The 23,185-nt window shown below is 45.4% G+C and overlaps 1 protein-coding gene across 4 annotated transcripts in view; it reads right to left on the minus strand.

Annotated features, from left to right (window-relative positions):
- The window catches only part of EPB41L4A (erythrocyte membrane protein band 4.1 like 4A), an 864,386-nt gene that overhangs the window by 112,385 nt on the left and 728,816 nt on the right, over positions 1–23,185 (minus strand). For 2 of the 4 annotated variants that reach the window (XM_086961015.1, XM_086961017.1), the window contains exons 17-19: positions 22,617–22,694; positions 20,053–20,103; positions 12,278–12,397 (exon numbers count right to left, since the gene is read on the minus strand). In XM_086961015.1, coding sequence (XP_086817141.1) covers positions 12,278–12,397; positions 20,053–20,103; positions 22,617–22,694 — 249 coding nt within the window. The remainder of the gene's footprint in view (positions 1–12,277; positions 12,398–20,052; positions 20,104–22,616; positions 22,695–23,185) is intronic. The other 2 variants (XM_086961016.1, XM_086961018.1) reach the window with 1 other exon arrangement.

Here is a 23,185-nt window from a genome sequence, read left to right on the forward strand (position 1 = left end):
ATGACGTAGTGGGACTGGATGATGAGGAATTGCTTGAAGCCCTCGCTTCTCCTAGGGAAACAGCCATTTCCTCCAGGCTCAGTCTTGTATAGCTCAAGATATGCCACAAAATGCATTTCGCTGGGCCGATGCTGGTGAAAATGGGCTAATGGACTGACACTGATGGCACAAGATGATGTGGGCAAGAGAGCACTTTCGTACTTATGCTCTGGGAATGTCAGGATATCCAAGGGTTAGGCTGGATTGGCGAAAAAAGCATGGAAGTAATGGACGTTAAGATTGACTGTAACATAAAGCTGTGCCTCTTGAATATTTGGGGTCCTACTGACTTAAATACCATGGAGAGAATATGGGTGACACTCGGAAAGATGATTGCCAAAATTAATATTGCAAGGTTGTGGGGGGCCGCATTGAGAATATGGGAAAATGATATGGACCATTGCATGTTCCCTGTAAGAATCGAGAGGTTGCCCCAACAAATGGACAAAAATTTGGAACAAATGCAATGGTTATAGGGGAGAGATCTGTGAACCGCTGATGTCTAGACGAAGGCAGGAGTCGGTGTAGATTAGTCCCACTTTGATTGACTGTGCAATGTTTGTAATTAGATATTTACTTATGTCTTTGGGGGGAGCGGTACCAGGGGACGAATCCTTGGCAATCATGTTTGTACACTTTTACCTGTGCGACCTTGTCTTTAATAAAAAAGAAACGTAAAAACAAAAAAATCTTTTTAAGAGACCACTTCACCTATAGAATTATGAAATTCCGTTTTTTTTTACTTATTATCAAAAAGGAAACATAACTACTCTATTCTGCTGTTTATGAGTAGCTTTGCAGGGTGCAATGTTCACACAAAATATGTGTGAATAGCCATAAGACTCTGGGTGTTACTCACAGTTTGAATGGCTTCCTCCTCTTCGCTGACATGCCCTCGTTTCAAACTCTGTTCCTAAACTTTTGAATCTCAAATGCCACGTACCCTAATTCTGTGAACCAGGATGTGGAATTGACAGTGGCAAAGCGTTTGTCTGCACCAAATTCAAACTTAGGTGAGCAAAAATGTTTGTGTATCTTGTTCTACGAAAGATAATTGCCCTGCTGCTTGATTTCAGTGACAATAAAGCTACTGGTGGCCTGGATTTGGATGGACAGGTTTGAAAGGATTCAGTTGGAAAGAAAGGCTGGACGAACGTGTCTACCTACATACAGATGGTATCCTGAGATGGTCTCAGGACCCAGCTTCGTGGGGTCCCACCTGAATTTGATTGACAGACTTGTAGAGTTGGAAGCACTCTGTAGTAAAATAAATGCAAGAAAAACTGTGATTCCATTCCGTGGTACGAGCATTGCTTCATTTGTGAGAGAATACGTGCCTGTGTCCACAGCTCTGCTCAGAAGACTGAGGCCTTTGCTATTAAATGTCTGTAACAGAAAGTTTTTATTTAAATGCTAAATTAATCTAGTTAAAGTCACATGTACAATGTTAACGTGCAATTTATATTGAACTGACATGACATTAAAATGTGCAAACTGCAATACGTAGCTTGTTAGCACTAGGCCACAAAATGTTTGAGCAAGCTTCATTTTATAAGCAACTAAACCAATGTGGTGAAACGTGCACAAAATGCTTAAAAGGTTGACCTTACCTGTACAATCCTTTATTAAAAGCTTCACATCATATTGCAGAATGTTCCTGAATAATAGTAACGTTTTGAAATCTTTGCTAGAAACATTTTATTGTTAAATAAAATTAATCCTTATTTCACACAATAAATATAATGCAAAAATAGAAAATATTGCTCTTTTAACATATTCTTCCTCGTTTTTTAATAAAAGATGTGGTGCTGAATAGTACTCGTTGCAGATTATGTTTTTATTTAGCATAGCCTATTGTTTAGTAAACATACAATTAATTTTACTACAAGGTTAAGACTATGATCATACCCGTGTCCGAGGAATTAGGACAGGAAATCTCCCTAGAGGCTAGATAGCACATTTTGTGTGTGACGGGCGAGCAGGCATGTGAATGAAAAAACTATCAGAAGCTGTGCCTAATGGTGGCAGCAATGGTGGCCAAGAGAAACATTGCCAGGGCCTGGGAGTTGATTCCCCCCAAACCCCCCCTCCGAGCGTAGAGCAGTGGAAGTCCAACCTATACTGGTGCAGTGCAACAGAAAACGTGGTCTATGAAAGCAGAGGCTGCCCATGGAAATGGGGGAAAATATGTGGTTGAATATAGGGGAATTTGAAGAATAAGTGGCGGGTAGGGAGAGGGAGTACACACAAGAAACTATTAAGTGAATTAATGCTGATGTTAAGCATACGGATGGGACATGGTCCACAGTAAATGTTGTAATATCAAACTGCAAATCTAAAATGTAAGGTTTCTATGTATTGCCAACACTCATGTACACTTGATAATGTATACTGCAACTGACAGAAGTTTAATATAAAGGCAGTTTAAAAAATAAATATATGATCATACCCATGGAGAAGGAGCTTTAAGATTCGAAAGGCTTTATACGTAGACAAATATGCCCCTAAGTGCTTTGAGAGGGAGATGGTGTGATCCAGTGGGGTGAGAGGACTCAGGAGGGGGGGGGGGGGGGGGGGGGGGGGGGTTCGGGGGGGGGAGTAATGGAGCATATATAAAAAGAATTGGCACAGTGCGGCACTGCAAGCGATTTAGCAGCACCGCACAGTCTCATTTCAAAAATGCAGGGATGCGCCGTATTCACAATACAGTGCACCCCTGTGTTTTCCCTTGCGCCAGCACTAAAAAAAACTGCCTAGAGCCAACGCTGACACCCTTGCACCGTGGTGCAAGGGTGCCTGAGTGGCAGGGATGATTGTTTAGGACACCTTCCTGAACACTCATTAAAGGTGATTTGCTCCTTCTATGTGTGCTGCAGAATGCAGCACACATAGAAAGCGCAAAAAATAAGTAGAAATAATAGTATTTCTCCTCGTTGCACCACTCGAACGCCTGCTTTTCAATGGCATTCGTTGTTGGCGCTGCCTCAGATTTACAGACCCTTGTAAATCTGGGTAAGTGTCAAAAAGCAAGGGGTGTTGCGGTGGAACGCCCACAGCAACACCCATCCATTGCATGCCCCATTGATGCAGAAAACTGCGTGAAACGGTTCAATATTCACAATGCGGCGTTACGCCACGCAAAGTGGGTTAGCGCCGCATTATAAATATGGAGCAGGGCATTGTGTCACCGGAGACTCCTAATATGGGACGCTCAGGTGGAGGAACGCCCTTGTAAACATGCCCCAATGTATCTACTGACGGTCTTGTTGCATTGTAAAAAGTGTCAACGTTATTCTGTAACACACCACTAGATGGCATGAGCACGCAAGAAGTCACCATTTATAACTCCAAACCAACCAGTTACAATGTTACCTTAAGGCAGAGGTCTTCAAACTTTTGTAGGTTGAGCCCCCCCATCTGAATATTTTTAGATGTCGGGCCCCCCCACCACCTGACAGAAATTTCTGGTATATGGTGCATTTTCAAGCAAACCAGAAGGTGCTAGAGGAGGGAAGGAGGCCACCTGCTGAGACAGAAGCAGGGGAGCGGGTAAAGTTGGGGGCCAGCAGTGGTTAAATGCAGGACAGGGATACTTGTGATAAATGATTCTACATCGAACATCAGCTGAAATCCAAAATGGAGAGCCTTGCTAGCCCTGACTGCCATCAGACACTCAGAAGGGAAACTCCTGGGGCTTCCTGGCTTTTCAGCCACTCTGATCAGTGCTAGCACAGGATCAATCACATTAGAGATGGTGAAAACAAGGAAGGGGAGAGGAAGAAGAAAACAGGAAAGGAAAATTACTCGAAGCATGACTAGTCTGGACAGTATGACTAATATAGAAGTGAAGACCGTGAAAGAAGGAGAGGTGGACTTTAGAATGGAGGGTGGAAGGTAAAAACCAGGGACCTGGTGCTACCCTCTCGTGGAAAGGTTGACGCACAGACTCTCCTACACTTTCTAGGAAAGCTTGGAAGGAGATGGGGAAAAGGCTCTGCCAAGCGTGCTGCATTGGTTCCACCCGCTGCCCAGCTCTTCAATATTGGCAGAAAACTACGTAGGTAGACCCCCGAGATCAAAGCCTTTGATAAAAAACAACTAAGGAAACCGTTCCAAAATGTTTCCAAGTGTACAGTTCTCATACCGGTTTGCATCAGTAAGAGGCACAAAATGTGCACGAGGTCTCGAGTGCTGAAAAGAAACCTCTTGAGAGGTCGTACTTCACGGCCTTCATCTTGTGATGAAGGCGGCGGAGTACGACCTGTTGTGAGTAGCAGTCTGTAGGTCCCAAGACTCGATGTTTGGCATGTCGATCTCCCCTTGCCCAGTCTACGCACAATTAGAGACATCAAACTACCTAAAATCATATTTCAGCAGATCTGTAGCCAATCAAATTTGTAAAGAAAAGTTCAGTGTTAAGGCACTGCTGCATGAACACTGGGTGACGTTTGGTAAGGAGACACAAAACCACTTATAAACAGCTTGATGGCGAAACATACATATTTTAAACTGGGAGTGGGTACTGAAAAGGAAATTCAGACAAGAAGATTAAAAAAAGTGAAATCCGCTGCGATTGTGGGTGATATGTACTAAAAGTAAAGTGATAGCCTGGCCTCCTCTTAGAATACCGATACTCGTTCACAGCGAGGAAGGTAAATGCAGTTGCAGAATGCGCAGTCTTAGGTGGGGAAACACAAGTACGTTTAAAATCAATACAGACAACATACCTCAACAACAGGAAAGGTCCACTGACAACAGAGAATCACAGAATATGACGAACCTTACTTGCCCTATGCAGAAGCATACGTTTGATATGTCTCAAGACTCGTACACCATGTTAGTCTGTGGCAGCAATATTTATGGATCTTATTTTTATTGCTTATTATTTTTAAATATGCATACGGTTGAAGATTCTACTATGATGCCTACCGTAGGAATGCTGTGTCTGTGCAGACAGGGCCCAGCTCCGAGAGTGTGCTGTGTCTGTGCAGAAAGGGCCCGCCACTGGGAGTGTGCTGTGTCTGAGCAGACAGGGCCCGGGATTGTGCTATGGATGTGTAGACAGGCCTATGGACAGGCACAGCTGTGCATGGCTCCAGCAGAGAGGATACGGAAAGCGTGTGGGGCTGTGCAGACAGAGTGTGAGGGTGGAAATGGCTGTGCAGACTATGAAGTGCATGGGCTGTGCAGGCGAGGCCAGGGAGGGTGCATGCCTGCACGGTGTAGTGCAGACAGTGTATGGAGGTCTACAGGGCTGTGCCGTGTATGAGGCTGGATAGTGCCCTGCAGACAGAGTGTGAAGGTGGAAATGGCTGTGCAGACTATGAAGTGCATGGGCCGTGCAGGCGAGGCCAGGGAGGGTGCATGCCTGCACGGTGTAGTGCAGACAGTGTATGGAGGTCTACAGGGCTGTGCAGTGTATGAGGCTGGATAGTGCCGTGCAGACTGATAAAGTATGAAGGTGGGAGGGGCTCTGACTGTAGGAAAGTGCACAAGGCTGTTTCTGTGCAGGCATGGTATGAAGGTTCGATGGGCTGTGCAGGCAGGGTCTGATGGCGTACAGGTTTATGCAAGCAGGGTATGAAGGTGCACGGGGCTTTGAAGGCAGTGCTGTGCAAGGTACACGAGGCTGTGTAGGTAGTATACGAAGGCGAAAGGGTGTTGTGTGAAAGCAGGATGTGCACCGCACGGGACTATGGGCACCATGTATAAGTACACATTCAACCTTCTCAGGTGGGTGCTGGACCTTTCGATGCTTGGCCTCTCTGTTGAAGCTACCAACTAACCTGGCATGCTTGTGGCATCTGGTATTGTATGCGTGAAGAAAGCATCTACATTACCAGATAACCGGGCTGGACCACCAGCTTTTGACTCGGGGGTTATTTTGCTCTAGATTTGTAGAGCATCTGACCTCTAGATCAGTGTGCAGTGTACACATTGAAATTCAAGCAGCTAGATGACGTAGCGCTTTTTCACATTGCTAAGGCGGGCAGCAGCTTTTCATCACAAATAACACTTATTTTGTGGTTGTAGTTGTACTTAAGAGTTGCATTTACATCCATGCGGAGTAGGCGCAGCAAACCACTTAAAATGAACAAAACTCACTAGAAGCCAGCAAGTGAACTGTGGGCGCTGCAGTAGAAATCGCCATCGTAATAAGCATACATTTTCCTCTGTCCCGCATACCACGGGCACCTCCAAATTGAGGATCGGTTTTCAGGGGGGGGTTCGGCGCTGCTGTCTGCCGTAAGTCTGGTGAAAGGGGGCCAGCAGTGCAGAAGCCTCATAGGCGGCACAGGTCACGCCAGGCGACAGTAGGATTTAGTAAGTGCAAAGCCAAACTTTAGATTAAAATATATGTGGATGTATGCCCTTTCACAAAGATTAATCAAGAGACTAGCTCATCTAAAAAAACTACCCGCGGTCTTCAGGGAACTATGCATACAAGCAGTTGAATGCAGGAACTTTATGCACGCGAATTTCGCGGCACTTCCTGCAATCTCTGCTGCTGTCCCATCATTGGTGGAACGTCAGTGGTGACGTTCCTACCTGCTGTTTGGCTGCTGCTGCTTCGGAGTTCCCCTATTAAAAAATCCCCATTTGAAATGGGTCACGACTTGCGGTTTTAGCACAGTGTAAGACAAACAAAGATAAGATTCTACAGTGCAGTGCGCGCCCCCCCCTGGGATGGTGTCGGGCCCCCCCAGGGGGGCGCGCCCCACAGATTGAAGAACTCTGCCTTAAGGCTTAGCCTGAAAGCATCGCTTCTAGCGTTGTATCGCTGATGAAACTTGATCTAGATAGGTGGATCAAAGAGTTCAACCACTGCGGACAGTAGTACAGCTGGAGAAGGATCCGTGTAAGGGGGCTGTCTAATTACCTTGCTTACAATAATGAAGCCCACGCACAAAATATGAAATGCAACGTAGGAAGTAAAACCCTTCAGAATGTTCACCATGTGAAGGGATGCCCTCTCCGGTGCACAAGGGATGGCTGACTCTGATGGTTGCTGCTCATTAGAGCCAGCTCCTAAACAACACATGTGGCACTGTGCGCTATCCCGTAATGCGTGACACCTGGTAGAGCCCCTGCGTGTAAACACTTACCATAAAGGGCTACTTCAGCTCTAAACACTTCCTTCCACTCAAAAATGGTTGCAGTGATTCACTGTATTCATTTGGCAAGGCACCAAAATAGCTCACACGTTGAATCCCACGTGACATTAGCGCTCTACTCTTCCCTAAGGAGTAATCAGAGCCTTTTCGATGACCTCACAGATGGACACGTCCCTTCACTCTTCCAGCCAGGATGGCCTTTATTCTAACCCGCCAGGGGAAACGGCCACTACAACGCGGTTTTCACAAAAACCTTTACCACGCATGCATTACAACGCATGCGTGGTCACAACGACAGCCTTTACCACGCATACCTTTACTACGAGATGCGTAGTAAAGGCATTTGTGGTAAATGCAAAAAAAAGGGGGGGGGCTTGTGGGGTCTCCCCCCCAAAAAAGAAAAAATAAAGCGTGGGATTAAAAAGGGGGGGTTGGGTGGGGTCCTCCCCCCCCCCCAAAAAAACGAACTTGAAGTGTCGAGGCTGAAGCAATCATCGTCGTTACAGAGGAAACGGAAAGAAACTTCTACTTCCTCTTTACGACGTACGACCGACGTCACCAAGGAAGGAGAGGAGACGAGTTAAAAAGGTAAGGGGAAATTAAGTTTAAAAAAAAAGATTAAGGGCCAGATGTAGGTAATTCCGATTTACCGAATCATACCGAATCGGTATTTAAGAGTCGGTAAATCAGAAGGGGGCAGATGTAGGTAATTCTAATTTTAGAATTACCGATTCTGTATCATTCGGTATTTACCGATTCGGTAAATACCGAATCGGTATTGCCCATTGATTCCTATGGGCCATGAAGCCCATAGGAGTCAATGGGAAATACCGATTCAGTATTTACTGAATCGGTAAATACCGAATCCTGCAAGGGTGCAGGAGGTGTCACTTTGACACCCTCTAGCACCCCAAGTACAGGCTTGTGTGACATGTGGCACACATACCTGCCCTAAGGCAGAGTTCTTCAATCTGTGGGGCGCGCCCCCCTGGGGGGGCCCGACACCATCCCAGGGGGGGGCGCGCACTGCACTGTAGAATCTTATCTTTCTTTGTCTTACACTGTGCTAAAACCGCAAGTCGTGACCCATTTCAAATGGGGATTTTTTAATAGGGGAACTCCGAAGCAGCAGCAGCCAAACAGCAGGTAGGAACGTCACCACTGACGTTCCACCAATGATGGGACAGCAGCAGAGATTGCAGGAAGTGCCGCGAAATTCGCGTGCATAAAGTTCCTGCATTCAACTGCTTGTATGCATAGTTCCCTGAAGACCGCGGGTAGTTTTTTTAGATGAGCTAGTCTCTTGATTAATCTTTGTGAAAGGGCATACATCCACATATATTTTAATCTAAAGTTTGGCTTTGCACTTACTAAATCCTACTGTCGCCTGGCGTGACCTGTGCCTCCTATGAGGCTTCTGCACTGCTGGCCCCCTTTCACCAGACTTACGGCAGACAGCAGCGCCGAACCCCCCCCTGAAAACCGATCCTCAATTTGGAGGTGCCCGTGGTATGCGGGACAGAGGAAAATGTATGCTTATTACGATGGCGATTTCTACTGCAGCGCCCACAGTTCACTTGCTGGCTTCTAGTGAGTTTTGTTCATTTTAAGTGGTTAGCTGCGCCTACTCCGCGTGGATGTAAATGCAACTCTTAAGTACAACTACAACCACAAAATAAGTGTTATTTGTGATGAAAAGCTGCTGCCCGCCTTAGCAATGTGAAAAAGCGCTACGTCATCTAGCTGCTTGAATTTCAATGTGTACACTGCACACTGATCTAGAGGTCAGATGCTCTACAAATCTAGAGCAAAATAACCCCCGAGTCAAAAGCTGGTGGTCCAGCCCGGTTGTCTGGTAATGTAGATGCTTTCTTCACGCATACAATACCAGATGCCACAAGCATGCCAGGTTAGTTGGTAGCTTCAACAGAGAGGCCAAGCATCGAAAGGTCCAGCACCCACCTGAGAAGGTTGAATGTGTACTTATACATGGTGCCCATAGTCCCGTGCGGTGCACATCCTGCTTTCACACAACACCCTTTCGCCTTCGTATGCTACCTACACAGCCTCGTGTACCTTGCACAGCACTGCCTTCAAAGCCCCGTGCACCTTCATACCCTGCTTGCATAAACCTGTACGCCATCAGACCCTGCCTGCACAGCCCATCGAACCTTCATACCATGCCTGCACAGAAACAGCCTTGTGCACTTTCCTACAGTCAGAGCCCCTCCCACCTTCATACTTTATCAGTCTGCACGGCACTATCCAGCCTCATACACTGCACAGCCCTGTAGACCTCCATACACTGTCTGCACTACACCGTGCAGGCATGCACCCTCCCTGGCCTCGCCTGCACGGCCCATGCACTTCATAGTCTGCACAGCCATTTCCACCTTCACACTCTGTCTGCAGGGCACTATCCAGCCTCATACACGGCACAGCCCTGTAGACCTCCATACACTGTCTGCACTACACCGTGCAGGCATGCACCCTCCCTGGCCTCGCCTGCACGGCCCATGCACTTCATAGTCTGCACAGCCATTTCCACCTTCACACTCTGTCTGCACAGCCCCACACGCTTTCCGTATCCTCTCTGCTGGAGCCATGCACAGCTGTGCCTGTCCATAGGCCTGTCTACACATCCATAGCACAATCCCGGGCCCTGTCTGCACAGACACAGCACACTCCCAGTGGCGGGCCCTTTCTGCACAGACACAGCACACTCTCGGAGCTGGGCCCTGCCTGCACAGACACAGCACTCCTACGGTAGGCATCATAGTAGAATCTTCAACCGTATGCATATTTAAAAATAATAAGCAATAAAAATAAGATCCATAAATATTGCTGCCACAGACTAACATGGTGTACGAGTCTTGAGACATATCAAACGTATGCTTCTGCATAGGGCAAGTAAGGTTCGTCATATTCTGTGATTCTCTGTTGTCAGTGGACCTTTCCTGTTGTTGAGGTATGTTGTCTGTATTGATTTTAAACGTACTTGTGTTTCCCCACCTAAGACTGCGCATTCTGCAACTGCATTTACCTTCCTCGCTGTGAACGAGTATCGGTATTCTAAGAGGAGGCCAGGCTATCACTTTACTTTTAGTACATATCACCCACAATCGCAGCGGATTTCACTTTTTTTAATCTTCTTGTCTGAATTTCCTTTTCAGTACCCACTCCCAGTTTAAAATATGTATGTTTCGCCATCAAGCTGTTTATAAGTGGTTTTGTGTCTCCTTACCAAACGTCACCCAGTGTTCATGCAGCAGTGCCTTAGCACTGAACTTTTCTTTACAAATTTGATTGGCTACAGATCTGCTGAAATATGATTTTAGGTAGTTTGATGTCTCTAATTGTGCGTAGACTGGGCAAGGGGAGATCGACATGCCAAACATCGAGTCTTGGGACCTACAGACTGCTACTCACAACAGGTCGTACTCCGCCGCCTTCATCACAAGATGAAGGCCGTGAAGTACGACCTCTCAAGAGGTTTCTTTTCAGCACTCGAGACCTCGTGCACATTTTGTGCCTCATACTGATGCAAACCGGTATGAGAACTGTACACTTGGAAACATTTTGGAACGGTTTCCTTAGTTGTTTTTATCAAAGGCTTTGATCTTGGGGGTCTACCTACGTAGTTTTCTGCCAATATTGAAGAGCTGGGCAGCGGGTGGAACCAATGCAGCACGCTTGGCAGAGCCTTTTCCCCATCTCCTTCCAAGCTTTCCTAGAAAGTGTAGGAGAGTCTGTGCGTCAACCTTTCCACGAGAGGGTAGCATCAGGTCCCTGGTTTTTACCTTCCACCCTCCATTCTAAAGTCCACCTCTCCTTCTTTCACGGTCTTCACTTCTATATTAGTCATACTGTCCAGACTAGTCATGCTTCGAGTAATTTTCCTTTCCTGTTTTCTTCTTCCTCTCCCCTTCCTTGTTTTCACCATCTCTAATGTGATTGATCCTGTGCTAGCACTGATCAGAGTGGCTGAAAAGCCAGGAAGCCCCAGGAGTTTCCCTTCTGAGTGTCTGATGGCAGTCAGGGCTAGCAAGGCTCTCCATTTTGGATTTCAGCTGATGTTCGATGCAGAATCATTTATCACAAGTATCCCTGTCCTGCATTTAACCACTGCTGGCCCCCAACTTTACCCGCTCCCCGGCTTCTGTCTCAGCAGGTGGCCTCCTTCCCTCCTCTAGCACCTTCTGGTTTGCTTGAAAATGCACCATATACCAGAAATTTCTGTCAGGTGGTGGGGGGGCCCGACATCTAAAAATATTCAGATGGGGGGGCTCAACCTACAAAAGTTTGAAGACCTCTGCCCTAAGGGCATGTCTGTGTGTCACATGGCACAGGTGTACATGCACAGATGTGCTGTACACCTGAATTCGGTATTGTACCACCCAATTGGATTGGGTGGTAAAATACCGAATTCTAAAGGCCTGTAGCACTGTAAACAGTGCTACCTACATCTGGAATTTACCAAATCCGTCAAATTACCGATTCTGTATTTTACAGAATCGGTACATTTACCGATTCAGTAAATTTACCGAATCTGTAAAATAAAGGGCCCTACATCTCAAAATCCAATTACCGGTCGGTAACGGGCGAATTTGGCCGTTACCGACCGGTAATTGGCGACCTACATCTGGCCCTAAGGGTTAAAGGGCAGGGATAATTTTAAGCAGTGGGGGCAGAGGGTCATGTAAGGGGAGGGGTATAACCTTTAACAAGAGTATGCCCTCACCATCCATACATTTACAACGAAAATCATTGTAAATCTATGCGTGGTAAAGGAATATTCATGGTAAAGGTTATGCGTGGAAAACGCATTCCGTTGTAACGCATGCGTGGTAAAGGCATGCGTTGAATCGACATACAACTCGCACAGCCACTAATGTGCTTTAAAGAATGTTCTCCCACTACATCAAAATGAAGAGTCAAGAGACCTACTGTACTTGTTTAAGAAAAATGGGAAAATTACAGCAGGTGAGCAGCCCTCCCCTAATGGCCCCTCTTACATTTACTATTCTGCCTTTCAACATCAGGCTCACATGAAAAACAAACTTGATAGATAGAGTAAATAAGATGTTAGGTGTGTCACTGTACAAGAATGGGGGTGTACTTACGACCGGGATCTGTGCCTGGATCTCCTGAAGTTGGGATCTGCCTGGTTTTTCTCTTTTTGTCGCCTCAAAACAGCTTCCCACTGAGGCGCAGAATCCACCATGTCATTCTCCTGCCGCAGCCTGCAAGGGAGGCACGCACAGACTGAGCATTTCACAAATAATACACCGATCCCTTGCTGTACATACATCACAGTACAGTACATTAACCAATAGTAATACCAGCTATTTACAGCCCTTGGAAACGACAGAAATGCTGTGAGAAGCACTATCTAAATACAACTTATCAGGAGGCCGCTGTAAAACGGATCCTTGACACCCTGGCTGTGTCGCCCCTGTCTAGAGGGCGCGTAGCATCATGACCTGTGAACGTTGTGTATGTCACGAGGCCAACGTCTTCTCCAAAAGGATGATACATTTTCTCAACAAAAAAAATACCAATTCACCTACTGAAGGATGAAGCACTTTTTTTTGGATCAATGCATAATGCTTTCACTGGTAAGTATTCGAAATTTAGACACTGCTGGCAGCCACCTCATTTAGGGGCTCATTACGATCGCGGACGGATGATCGCGGACGGACTTGCGTCCGTCTGCGAGCCCTGAGTAGGAGGGAACATCCGCATGTGCTGCGGCGTTCCCTCCTGTGCAATTAGGATGTGACCGCCACCCTGGCGGTCACATCCTCTATATTTAACATTGAGGCGGGTGCGGCTTCAAGCTGCACCCGCCGCAATGTTAAAAAGGCATGCATTGCATGTACATGCAGAAAGCGGCAGGCACCGCATGGTGCCTGCCGCTTTCTGCATGTAAATGCAGGGGGTACCATAGGGACCCCCCATGTGCACCCCCCACCCAACCTTCACCCAGGGGGCCCGCAATGGGCCCCCGAAATGAAGATCCGTATGCTTTTCCACGGCGGAGAATCTGCCACGGAAAAGCATGTTTAAGAAGCCATCCTAATATGTCTGACGGTGTCTGAAAGACACCACCATCATATTAGAACTTTACCGCCGCGGTTGTAAGCCGACGGCGGCGGAAAAGCGGCGGACTGAAACCAAGACCCACCAGCCATCCTAATGTGGCGGTGGGTCTTTGGTGGGTCCGCAGCGGTTTTCCCGCATCCTCCGGGGCGGCGGTGGCTTCCATTTCCGAAATCATGTTAGGCTTGATGCACAGAAAAGAGGTGTTTCGAGGCTGCAGTCTCCACTGCGAAAGGTGCTATGCTGGCAGTGCGGGCCTTCTCATATCGGGCAGAACTTTTGTTGGATTTATAGCGGCCATGCCTGGGTCGCGGGAAGGAACCGCTGTCCGTGTGCGGTCTTGTGGTGTCAGTTGGCACATAATTCAGGACTGCCAGCGCGCCAAGGGTGTGAGAAATCAAAGGCAGCGCACTCAAGTATGCCCCTTTTCACCTACAAAGGACTTATTATGGGGTAAGGCTGACGGCGACACCCACTTGGGAATCTCACTGCAAATACCATCGCCCACTGGGGCGATGTGGAGAAGTGTGGCTCAGGGGTTAGAGGCGGCAGACCCGGAAGCTGAGATCGGCCCTGGACCAGGGTTCAATTCCCCGCCTCGGCGGGTCTTGGGCTAAAAATTCCACGGACTCGATAATTCTCGCTCCGGTGCCTTCTCGACTCACGGGTTCACACTCTGCGACTCTGGGCAATAGCTTGCTTAATCTCCACAACGGCCCCTCGCGGCGGGATGCCTGGCTTTCACCTTGTGGATACCCTGCCGGGATATCTCACAGGGGAATACCAGGACGGGTTCCCTAAGCAAGCGCCGGGAAACCCACTGCGGGTAGCTGTGCGCTATATAAGCTCAAATACATTTACATTTACACTGCAAATACCATTGCCCACTGGGGCTTCAAGGACACACCCACCAGGATTTTCAAGTCAAATAAAAGCAGTTGTTATTCGTCAGTTGCCGTTTGTCTTACTGCATGCGTGGCCTGTGATCAAGGAAGCAATTCCGAAACATGTTAGGCTTGATGCACAAAAAAGAGGTGTTTCGAGGCTGCAGTCTCCACTGCGAAAGGTGCTATGCTGGCAGTGCGGGCCTTCTCATATCGGGCAGAACTTTTGTTGGATATATATATATATATATATATATATATATATATATATATATATATATATATATATATATATATATATATATATATATATATATATATATATATACATATATATACATATATATACATATATATATATATATATATATATATTGGTTTTAATTTTCGGGACATTGAAAATGCATCCACTTGGATTCACGGCAGTGCACTACATCGAAGCCCCCTGGGGCTGCGCCCACAGAGGCAGGTGCTGAATATCAACGGTGCGCAATTACCAGCATTTTCACATCTCGCCATGAATGCCACTGAAGAAAGGAGAACATCCTGAAACGCGTCTGGCAATATGGAATGGTGTTTTACTCCTCGAACTGGGTCCTGCTGGCAGGGTGCCAAATACGAAATAAATAATCGTGAGCAGCAATCTTTTCTGTGAGGCTTTACTTATTTGGGTTCCTGTTCGATGGATATATATTTATATAGATATATATACATACATTTCTATATATTTATATACATATATATTTTTTTTGTCCACAAAAAAAGAAAGGTGGAAGTGAAGTATAGTTAAAACATTTTGAGAAATACACCTAAAAAACACAGTTACCAGGCTGCTTTGGTTACAAATTCAAACTGAAAAAACACTGAAATTCACACGGTATGTTAGGCGCACAATCCACACTTGCACAACAGTCATGCAAACCATAGGTCACACACCAAATGTGGCCATGCATAGAGATGGTTGGCCGTAGACCCTGGCCTCTAGCCAGTCTATGTACTCAACTCATTGCAGAGAGCCAACACCTGCAGCCCATTGTCTTTGGATGTGTGTAACCAGAGTCGGCTTTAGGGCGGTTCAACTGGTGCAGCCGCACCTGGCACTGACTAGGTGGGAAGCACTGTGTCTAAAAATAACTTTTGGTTTAAAAGCAGTGAACTTCCTTGTGTATCCAGTTTTCAGGCAACAATAAACATGTCAAAGTAAGTCTGGTGATTAATGTTCCTACTGGTGAGAGATCGAAATTGTGTCTTGTTATAATGAATGTTGAAAATGAAGAAGGCCTTCTCATGTCAAGAGAGACATGTTCGGAAGAATACAGGCCTAAGCTGTCTTCTGTAGCAGAATAAAAAAAGGAGCACAGATGGAGACTGGAACCCTGGCAGAGGGAAGTAGATAAGAGATTCAGTAGAATAGAGAAATACTCTTAGGCATAGAACAAATGGAAGGTCACAGGCCAGCTTGCAAGAATACGGATTTGAGAAACTATGAAGATAAGGGAGCCCAGAGGTGCAGAACAGGTGGGAGGTTAGGCTTTGCCAGGCAGCAGATGTGTAGGGAGTAGATCATCACTTTTCTTCAATTATAAGAAACATCAAGGACACCAGTAGTGAAGCGGTGATGTGGAAGCACTACTAATGATAACATGTGCACCTGAGATACCCATTTTCATACCCAGGTGACTAGCTGTTTTTGCAGAAAGTATAACTTTTGATAACAATGTTGAGCTTAGCAGATGTTCACTGATTATGTAGATGTATGATGCATGATTATAAGACTATAAAAGAAGCTATCCATTGTACTGTAAGTTGAAGCTCAGATTTCAGTTCTTCAGAGCTGACTCACCTTCTGCTTGCTCTCTTGCTGGTTTTTATATTAAAGTCTGTACTCTTTTGCCAGCAGAAGTCGTGTAGTCTTTTTCTTAATTCAGCAACATTCTAGTGGCAGTTGTGGCTCATCGTAAAGTAGAGCATAGGATTAATGTGCCTGCCGCAAACAACGTGTAGCATGCAGATCAAAGAACGGAGTGTGAATGAACTATGAGTAGCTTTATATAAAAAAATTAATGTTTTTCAGAGAGAGACTATGGAGAGATGAGGTGCACTGCTGGAGAGGGGTAGTGAAGGAATTTATGTAGGAGGTCATGAAGGGGTGCCAAAAAAGACTGTCGCACTGGACATCACCAGTGCTAAAGCCAGCCCTGTGAGTAACAGAGGTTGGATGCAGGGCGGGCCTCCAGCCAGGCTCTACGCCCAACCCACCACAGGCTGCCTGACGGGTTGCGGGTGGCCAATACTTGCAACATACAACTTTAGGCCAACTATAGTGGAGTTGACCACAGGGTCTTGCCTCCGGCTTGACCCTCCATCCAAACCTATATGGGTAGCCAACTCCTCCTGTGCATTTCCTCGGGCGCCCTGCACAACAAGGGTTGGTGTAGGACCTATTTTCTGACCTGGCCTTGCACCTAACTCTCCATAGGCAACCAAACCTGTTGTGCACAGATTTTGGCCTCCTTTCCGTTGAGATAATGAGATCCAGAATGGAATTTTTCCGGTGTATGGGGGATGAACAGAGTTGGGTGAAACTAATATTGATAACTGAGAGTCGCATGAATCTTTCCAGTCGTCCGAGTACACATTTAAATCTTCAGGGAAAATATTGCTCAGGGAGGAGATAGATTTCCCAGTAGGTAGCCAATAAAATTCATCCCTGAGGGTTATATAATCTCCTGATGATATGCAACATTGTAGACTAAGCGTCCATCATTTTTATTTCCACAGACAACCATTGAACATTGAGGAATCTGTCCATATTCAGAGTCTTGCAGGCTAAGAACTCATCTATGGAAGGCAGATAATAGGCCATGTTGGAGGAAAGAGTATGACCATCAGTGGCTGAGATGCCTTGCTTTGCCGAGGCTCCGTCAGGCAAAGAAGGTCAAGATCATGAGACGCAATCAGATCAGGAATTTCAAGACTATGTTCAGCGGCCAGTCTACACTACAGACGTGTCGGATGAGGGAGAATTGATTTGTGAAGGATACGAAGTTATACACAGTAATGACATAGATGGCCAAGAATGATTGTCACAATCATTTGAGGAAATCACTTCAAGCACATTTAATAATTCATAGTTATGGTTTGAGGCAAAATTGATACTCTTTGGGCAATCATCTCTAGCAACATTATTCTCCGGCATGCATTCATCAGAGGAGAGCTTCATACCACATTCCATGAGTTTGTTCCGGTCTGGGATGCAACAAGATTATGAGCTTGATGACACCTACTGCCTCTCAATTTAAAATCTGCAGCACAAAAGCCATCAAAACATTCCAGCCAGAGGTCACACCTCTCACCACAGGCCCTCATGAAATCTGGATGTGTCTCTCAGCAAGCCAAACCCCCTGTGATGCATCCCTTTTGGAAAAAGCTTTACGTAAAACCTGAGACCTTATCTAATTATCAAACCAATCACCAGACTGTAAATGAAGACTGTTGAGACAGCAGTGATTGCTCAGCTCTGCGCATATGTAAAAAATAACAACCTCTAATAAAAGTAGACTCGTGATTCTGATTCCAGAATTGCAGTGACCTTCCTAATGAAGGATAAGGAAGAAATATCATAATTGCAACTGGTCCAAAATGGAGGTCTCTGGGATTCATCACTGTTGACTATGAAATAAGGGCTAAAGTAGATCAATAAAAACATCTGGCGTGGTTAGGAAATAAGAGCATTTTCACTAATAACACACACTGTTGCCCACTGCTGAGAACCAGATCCTTCTCAATGTCACGAGCTATGCTGATGACACCATTAGAGCGCGGCTCCCTGGGAAACGCGGTTGTAAAATAGGAGAACCTGTGAAGAATTAGTCACCTTTTAGAGAACATCGGATTTCTCATTCAGTCGTTACCAGGACCAGAGGAGTCATTGCTTTGTGTGATTTACTGTCTCCTTTGTCTTAAGATGTGTGATTTTCTTTTACCTTTGATGATGCTGCCAGGCTGACCCATATCGTCACATCACATCATCATATATGTTGACACTGAATCTAGCCACCCTACAGTAAATCTTACACTTTCTACACGTCCTGTCTTTTGTTTTCACTAGGTAAAAACCACAGAAGTCAGCGATAGTGTACAATTAACAGTACTGATATTTCAGGATGGGCACGCTTTGCATACTCCAGCTGCACAGCAGCAGCAATACATAATCTATAACCTAAAGAAAGGGCCCTACTTACTGCTTTGCACGAGTTACAAGATAATATATAAACCATCTCAATTATCTCGGGAAGAACTTTCATTTTGAAACCTATTTCTTAACCGCATCGCTGCGGCGGCTTTTCCCGCTGTGTGCGGCATTTTTGAAAATACCGCGTTACATGACTAGCTCAGCTCGTCATCAGCATACGAGCGCCGTAGCTGATGACAAGCTGAGCTCGTCATCAGCAGCGAAGAGGTTAAACGGTGCTATATTATACAGGAGTTACTCTTTTTGATTTCCATATATAGTCAACAAGAAAACAGTCTGCAGATCCATTGTTCAACCAAGCTTGTGCAAGAAGCGAAGAGAGTCGATTTACTCAAACCGCCAAAGTTTAGGAAACCATTCCAGCTGGCGAGTGCGCCAGTCGCACTGTGAGACGCTTCCTCCTGACTGATCAACGTATACTTTAAAAACAGTGCTCAGGACTTGGCTGTGCCCAAAACCAAGTCATGCAAGAACTTGACAGTAACGTGGAACCCTCTCCACCTAGTGATCCATTGCCAAGAATGGTTCAATTTCCAAACAAAGAAATCCTATCTACACTTCTGATCGCTAATGTGCTGTTCTGAAAAGGTGGAAACAGCAGCTTGAAAGGGACATCTGTGGTATCTACAGAATTTATTGTATGTTGTGGGCTTATTTTTCATGTTGGCACTCAAAATCTGGTTTAACTAACCCTAATCTATTATTTGATAACATTACCTCTTGATACCTTGATTCTCTACCGTAAACAGCTGGAAGACACAACACAGTAAAGATATCTGAAAACATGCACCTGTAATTTAGCAAAGGTGTCCTCTATTAGGTTATATCAGATGATTCTCAGCAGCTGGTCAATGCTCTAATGATGTTTCACCACATGAAAGGTAAGCACCATTAGCTTGGACCAAAGCCAATGGAGTTCAGGGTCAATCCACTGATTAGAAATAGGCCTGCTTGTTACTGAAATACCTGCAAGTACTTGGTCCTGCATATTAAAACCACATAGTGAAGCCATATAAGCATGAGAAGTGTGTTTCATTCTGCATCTAAGAGATGCCGTAGGGTTACAGACGGTAGAGTGTGTGCATGCTTGTGTGTGTGTGATATTGTGAATTTGTGTGTATGAGTGTGTGTGTCTGTGCATCTATGTTTGTGTCTCCCTGAGAGTGACTGACTATAGAAAAACAAAGAAGGGACCATATTCGACGTCTATTTTGCGTATTTGACCAAATAAAATAGAACAAAACATGTCAAAAGAAGGCAGGTTTTCAAAGAATGCAATTAAAGATTTACAAACAAAAGCTGATATTGTAGCAATGACAAAATACAGAATTTAATCTGCTGGTATCATTTTTACAAAATACCACTGTTGAATACCATACAAAGCGCCGTGGAAGGGTGTGCATGCTGGTATGAACATCAACAATGAGAATGAAGTGATGGATAATAAAGTAAAAGTCGCACCATCAACACCAGAGGCATGCACAGCAGGTGCTCCATGTATTCTTGTGCCAGCGTGTGCCCAGGAGGGTTATGTTACCCCAGGGGTACAAAGGGCATTGTGCTGATCAATGGGCGTGAGTCATGCACCCTCCATACTACATGTCATACGTTCCCGACACAAGCAAAGGGGGTGTGAAAAGACAAGAAAGCATCTCACCTCGTCCAGGAAAGTATGTTTTTACAGCTGATAGCCCTGAGAGAGAGAGAGCTAAAACAAAGAGGAGAAGAGAGCTCACAAAGACAGCATTGTCAGGTTACAAGGAGAATCAGGGCGAGAAACATGAACACACAACGCCCTCAGCTGGTTGCCTGGATTTCCCTTGACTCAGAGATGCATCTAAGTGTACCCTGGAGCTTTTGAGACCAAACAATGATTTACAACATGACATACAAAGGTCACCGCATGCAGACAGCCCTGGGCAATGGAGTTGCCCTGTAAAGGGGCAAACATCTCTATTCCAAGAGTGGGCACCCTGCTTTCCTCAGTAGAGGTTCACAGAAGGATAGCTCGAATATGTTCAGTTTTATCTCTAACTCATCCATCTCCACCCCCAGGAAGTGGCATGCACTGAAAAAAGGGTGACTAGTATCAACCAGTCACATAACGTAAAGTGAGGGTCCCCCTGCAGAATGTATAAGGGGCTCCAGGGTCTCCCATATCGCACATACACGCATTGCTCTTGGGGGGAATAGAGCCCCTCAGCTGGGTTTTACCCCCCACTACCCCTCCACCACTCCCCCCCCCACCCGTGCCACAGGTGCTGCAGGGACATGTGTTACGCCCCTGGTTTCAACTAAAAGGAACCCATTGGAATATGCCACCAGGCAAGCGAGGATGTAATTTCACTAATGGAACATGCTTTAGAAGCACACATAATATCAAATGCTGAATTCATCCAGAGGGAGTCTGTCCTGCCTACAGACTGACAAACAAGACGAGAGGATTCGCAAGACCAGAGAGTCATTTAAAGGGTTTCACATTTCAAAGCAGTGATGAGCAGGAACACACTAGCACTTTAGACATCTATTTTTTCAAAGAAGCACAATTAAAAGTGGTGAAAACGAAAAATGTAGTACATGTGAAAAATGAGGGCTATTGTTTTTGTTTTTTCAGCTTACTTTTCAAATTTGTAAACTTTTCTACTTCATTTGTTCATTTAAAAAGGAGAGACAGAAGAAGTGGATGTAGCCAAATAAGTCACAGCCTCACCATCACGTTCACACTCCTGACAAATCACGGAGTCGAGGGTAAAAAGAGCATCTTGAGACAAATGAGCAACCAAAACATGCTACAAGATGGCCGACCATGTATGATCATGGACAACGTTGCCCTAAAATAGAAGATAGCTACCAACTATACTAGCACTCCTGAGTCAAAATAAGCAGCACATATTTAACTGACCTCAGCAGTTGGTAAGAGAACATGATTAGCTTTGAAAGCCCCCCCCCAGAAGTATCAAGAGATTCACTGCACTTTACAAACATTTGTCATAGATCAAGAGTTACAACAGAGCAGCAATGAAGAACAAGTAATGTCAAATCCAATATGACTGACAATGGACACCAGCTTTTGGCTTTGTCAATAAATGTTTTTGTTTTGTCATGCTTTTTGCAAAACGTTACTATTGGGGAATATAAAAACAATGGGTAAAAGCAAAACACAGTTTTTGGTGACAGAAAGAACTCATTGCCATAGAAGTCGCTAGCACTTAAGGGAACTACCTTGAGTGCAGACGTGCTCCTTGTTAAGGGGCAGAATACCGTCACTCACAGTGAAGTTAGCCAATGGCTAAAGTGAGATGACCCACTACCCCGTGGGGGGATTCTTGAGCATTTTCACATACGGCAATAAAAACTCTAGAACCAACCATGACTACAGCCTGGTACATCCGATCTCGCGGCTGAGACTTCTTCCAACCATTAAACAACCTTTTTAAATATCTGAGTGGAGTGGATCCCTTAGTATCAAAGCATTCCGCACTATTCTCAGGAAGTACCTTGCTGAGCAAGTTTCCAAACACAGAGACATCACTGAGAGCACTCGGAATGTAATGTCCTGATTGAGACGAGTGCCTCAAATGGCGTTGACATATTTGCCCGCCTAGCAGTGTCTCACGCAGAGAATTGAGCATGCCTCCATAATTATAGGGCCTTTTCCTCCAGTAAATTTCAGCAGGTTAAACCTGCCGAAATGAGCCTCGGGAAAACTGTGCCTGGTATTTACATCATGCCGAGAACTCCTAAGGGCTCAGAATTCAGAAACCAGTGCAAACTGGAGTTCACGCAGGGATAGGCCCCCTGCCCCGTATTCATAATCCGGCCTATGTTGTGGACATTGGCATGGGGTTAGAAAGTACATTGCTGAAGAGCACATGGGGAATCATCAGCAAATCTGTACTCCAAATACAAAACTCATGTATCTCATGGCCCTTCTGCCACAATCAGGCAATACCTCATCATCCTGATTTACAGATGCGGTTGAGAGTAACAAAATGTCAATCACTCAGAAACCTATCCGGAGATGCCACAAGTAAATGTTCCCAGCAGAAAAGTGAGGAGGTAATACCCTTCAAAAGATTACATAATGAATAAGTGGTGGAACTCAGCATTGCAAAGAACAAGCCTGCGCCTTAGCCACAAGACCCCTTCTAGGCTCACGTACAGTATGGAGCTGTGCAGCTACAGTCCCATCATGCACTTCGAACCATGCAATTCATTCACCTGTTTCTCTTCTTTCGATGCTCTCTGTTGCAATTTTCGGATTCACTGCCACTGCTGGTATTACAACGAGACCGTGATCTTCAGTGAGTAGAGACAATAAGGAGAAACAGAAAATATAACAATCAAAATTAGTAAAAATTTTGCAGATGTCTTAGAAAATAATAAATAGATCAGGCATTTAAAATGTTAAACAAGAACATATACTTTGAATATGTATGCCATTAATATAGGCTTTGCAAAACCTACACCTGCAGCACCAAACAGCGTACTAATGTACTGGTACAACACGGCTTCACCGACAGCAGTAGCCAAACAACTAAATATTGCACTGAATGTTTTTTTTAAAAAATATATTTTTTATTAAACAATTGGTTGGTACGCCATTGCAATAATACAGAGACAGGGTGCCTTCTGGCGGTAGTGAGCAGAAGGAAGTTATATAGGACTCACAATATCTTATTACTGCATCATGGATTTCCAATCCCTTTCCATTCCAGCACCTCTCGGGTCTCACACAATTAGTTTCCAGTTTCTCCTATGGGGTCCAGATCTTTCCCCATTTTGTAGGG

Source organism: Lissotriton vulgaris, chromosome 3_1, assembly GCF_964263255.1.
Source record: "Lissotriton vulgaris chromosome 3_1, aLisVul1.2, whole genome shotgun sequence".
Classification (NCBI taxonomy): domain Eukaryota; kingdom Metazoa; phylum Chordata; class Amphibia; order Caudata; family Salamandridae; genus Lissotriton; species Lissotriton vulgaris.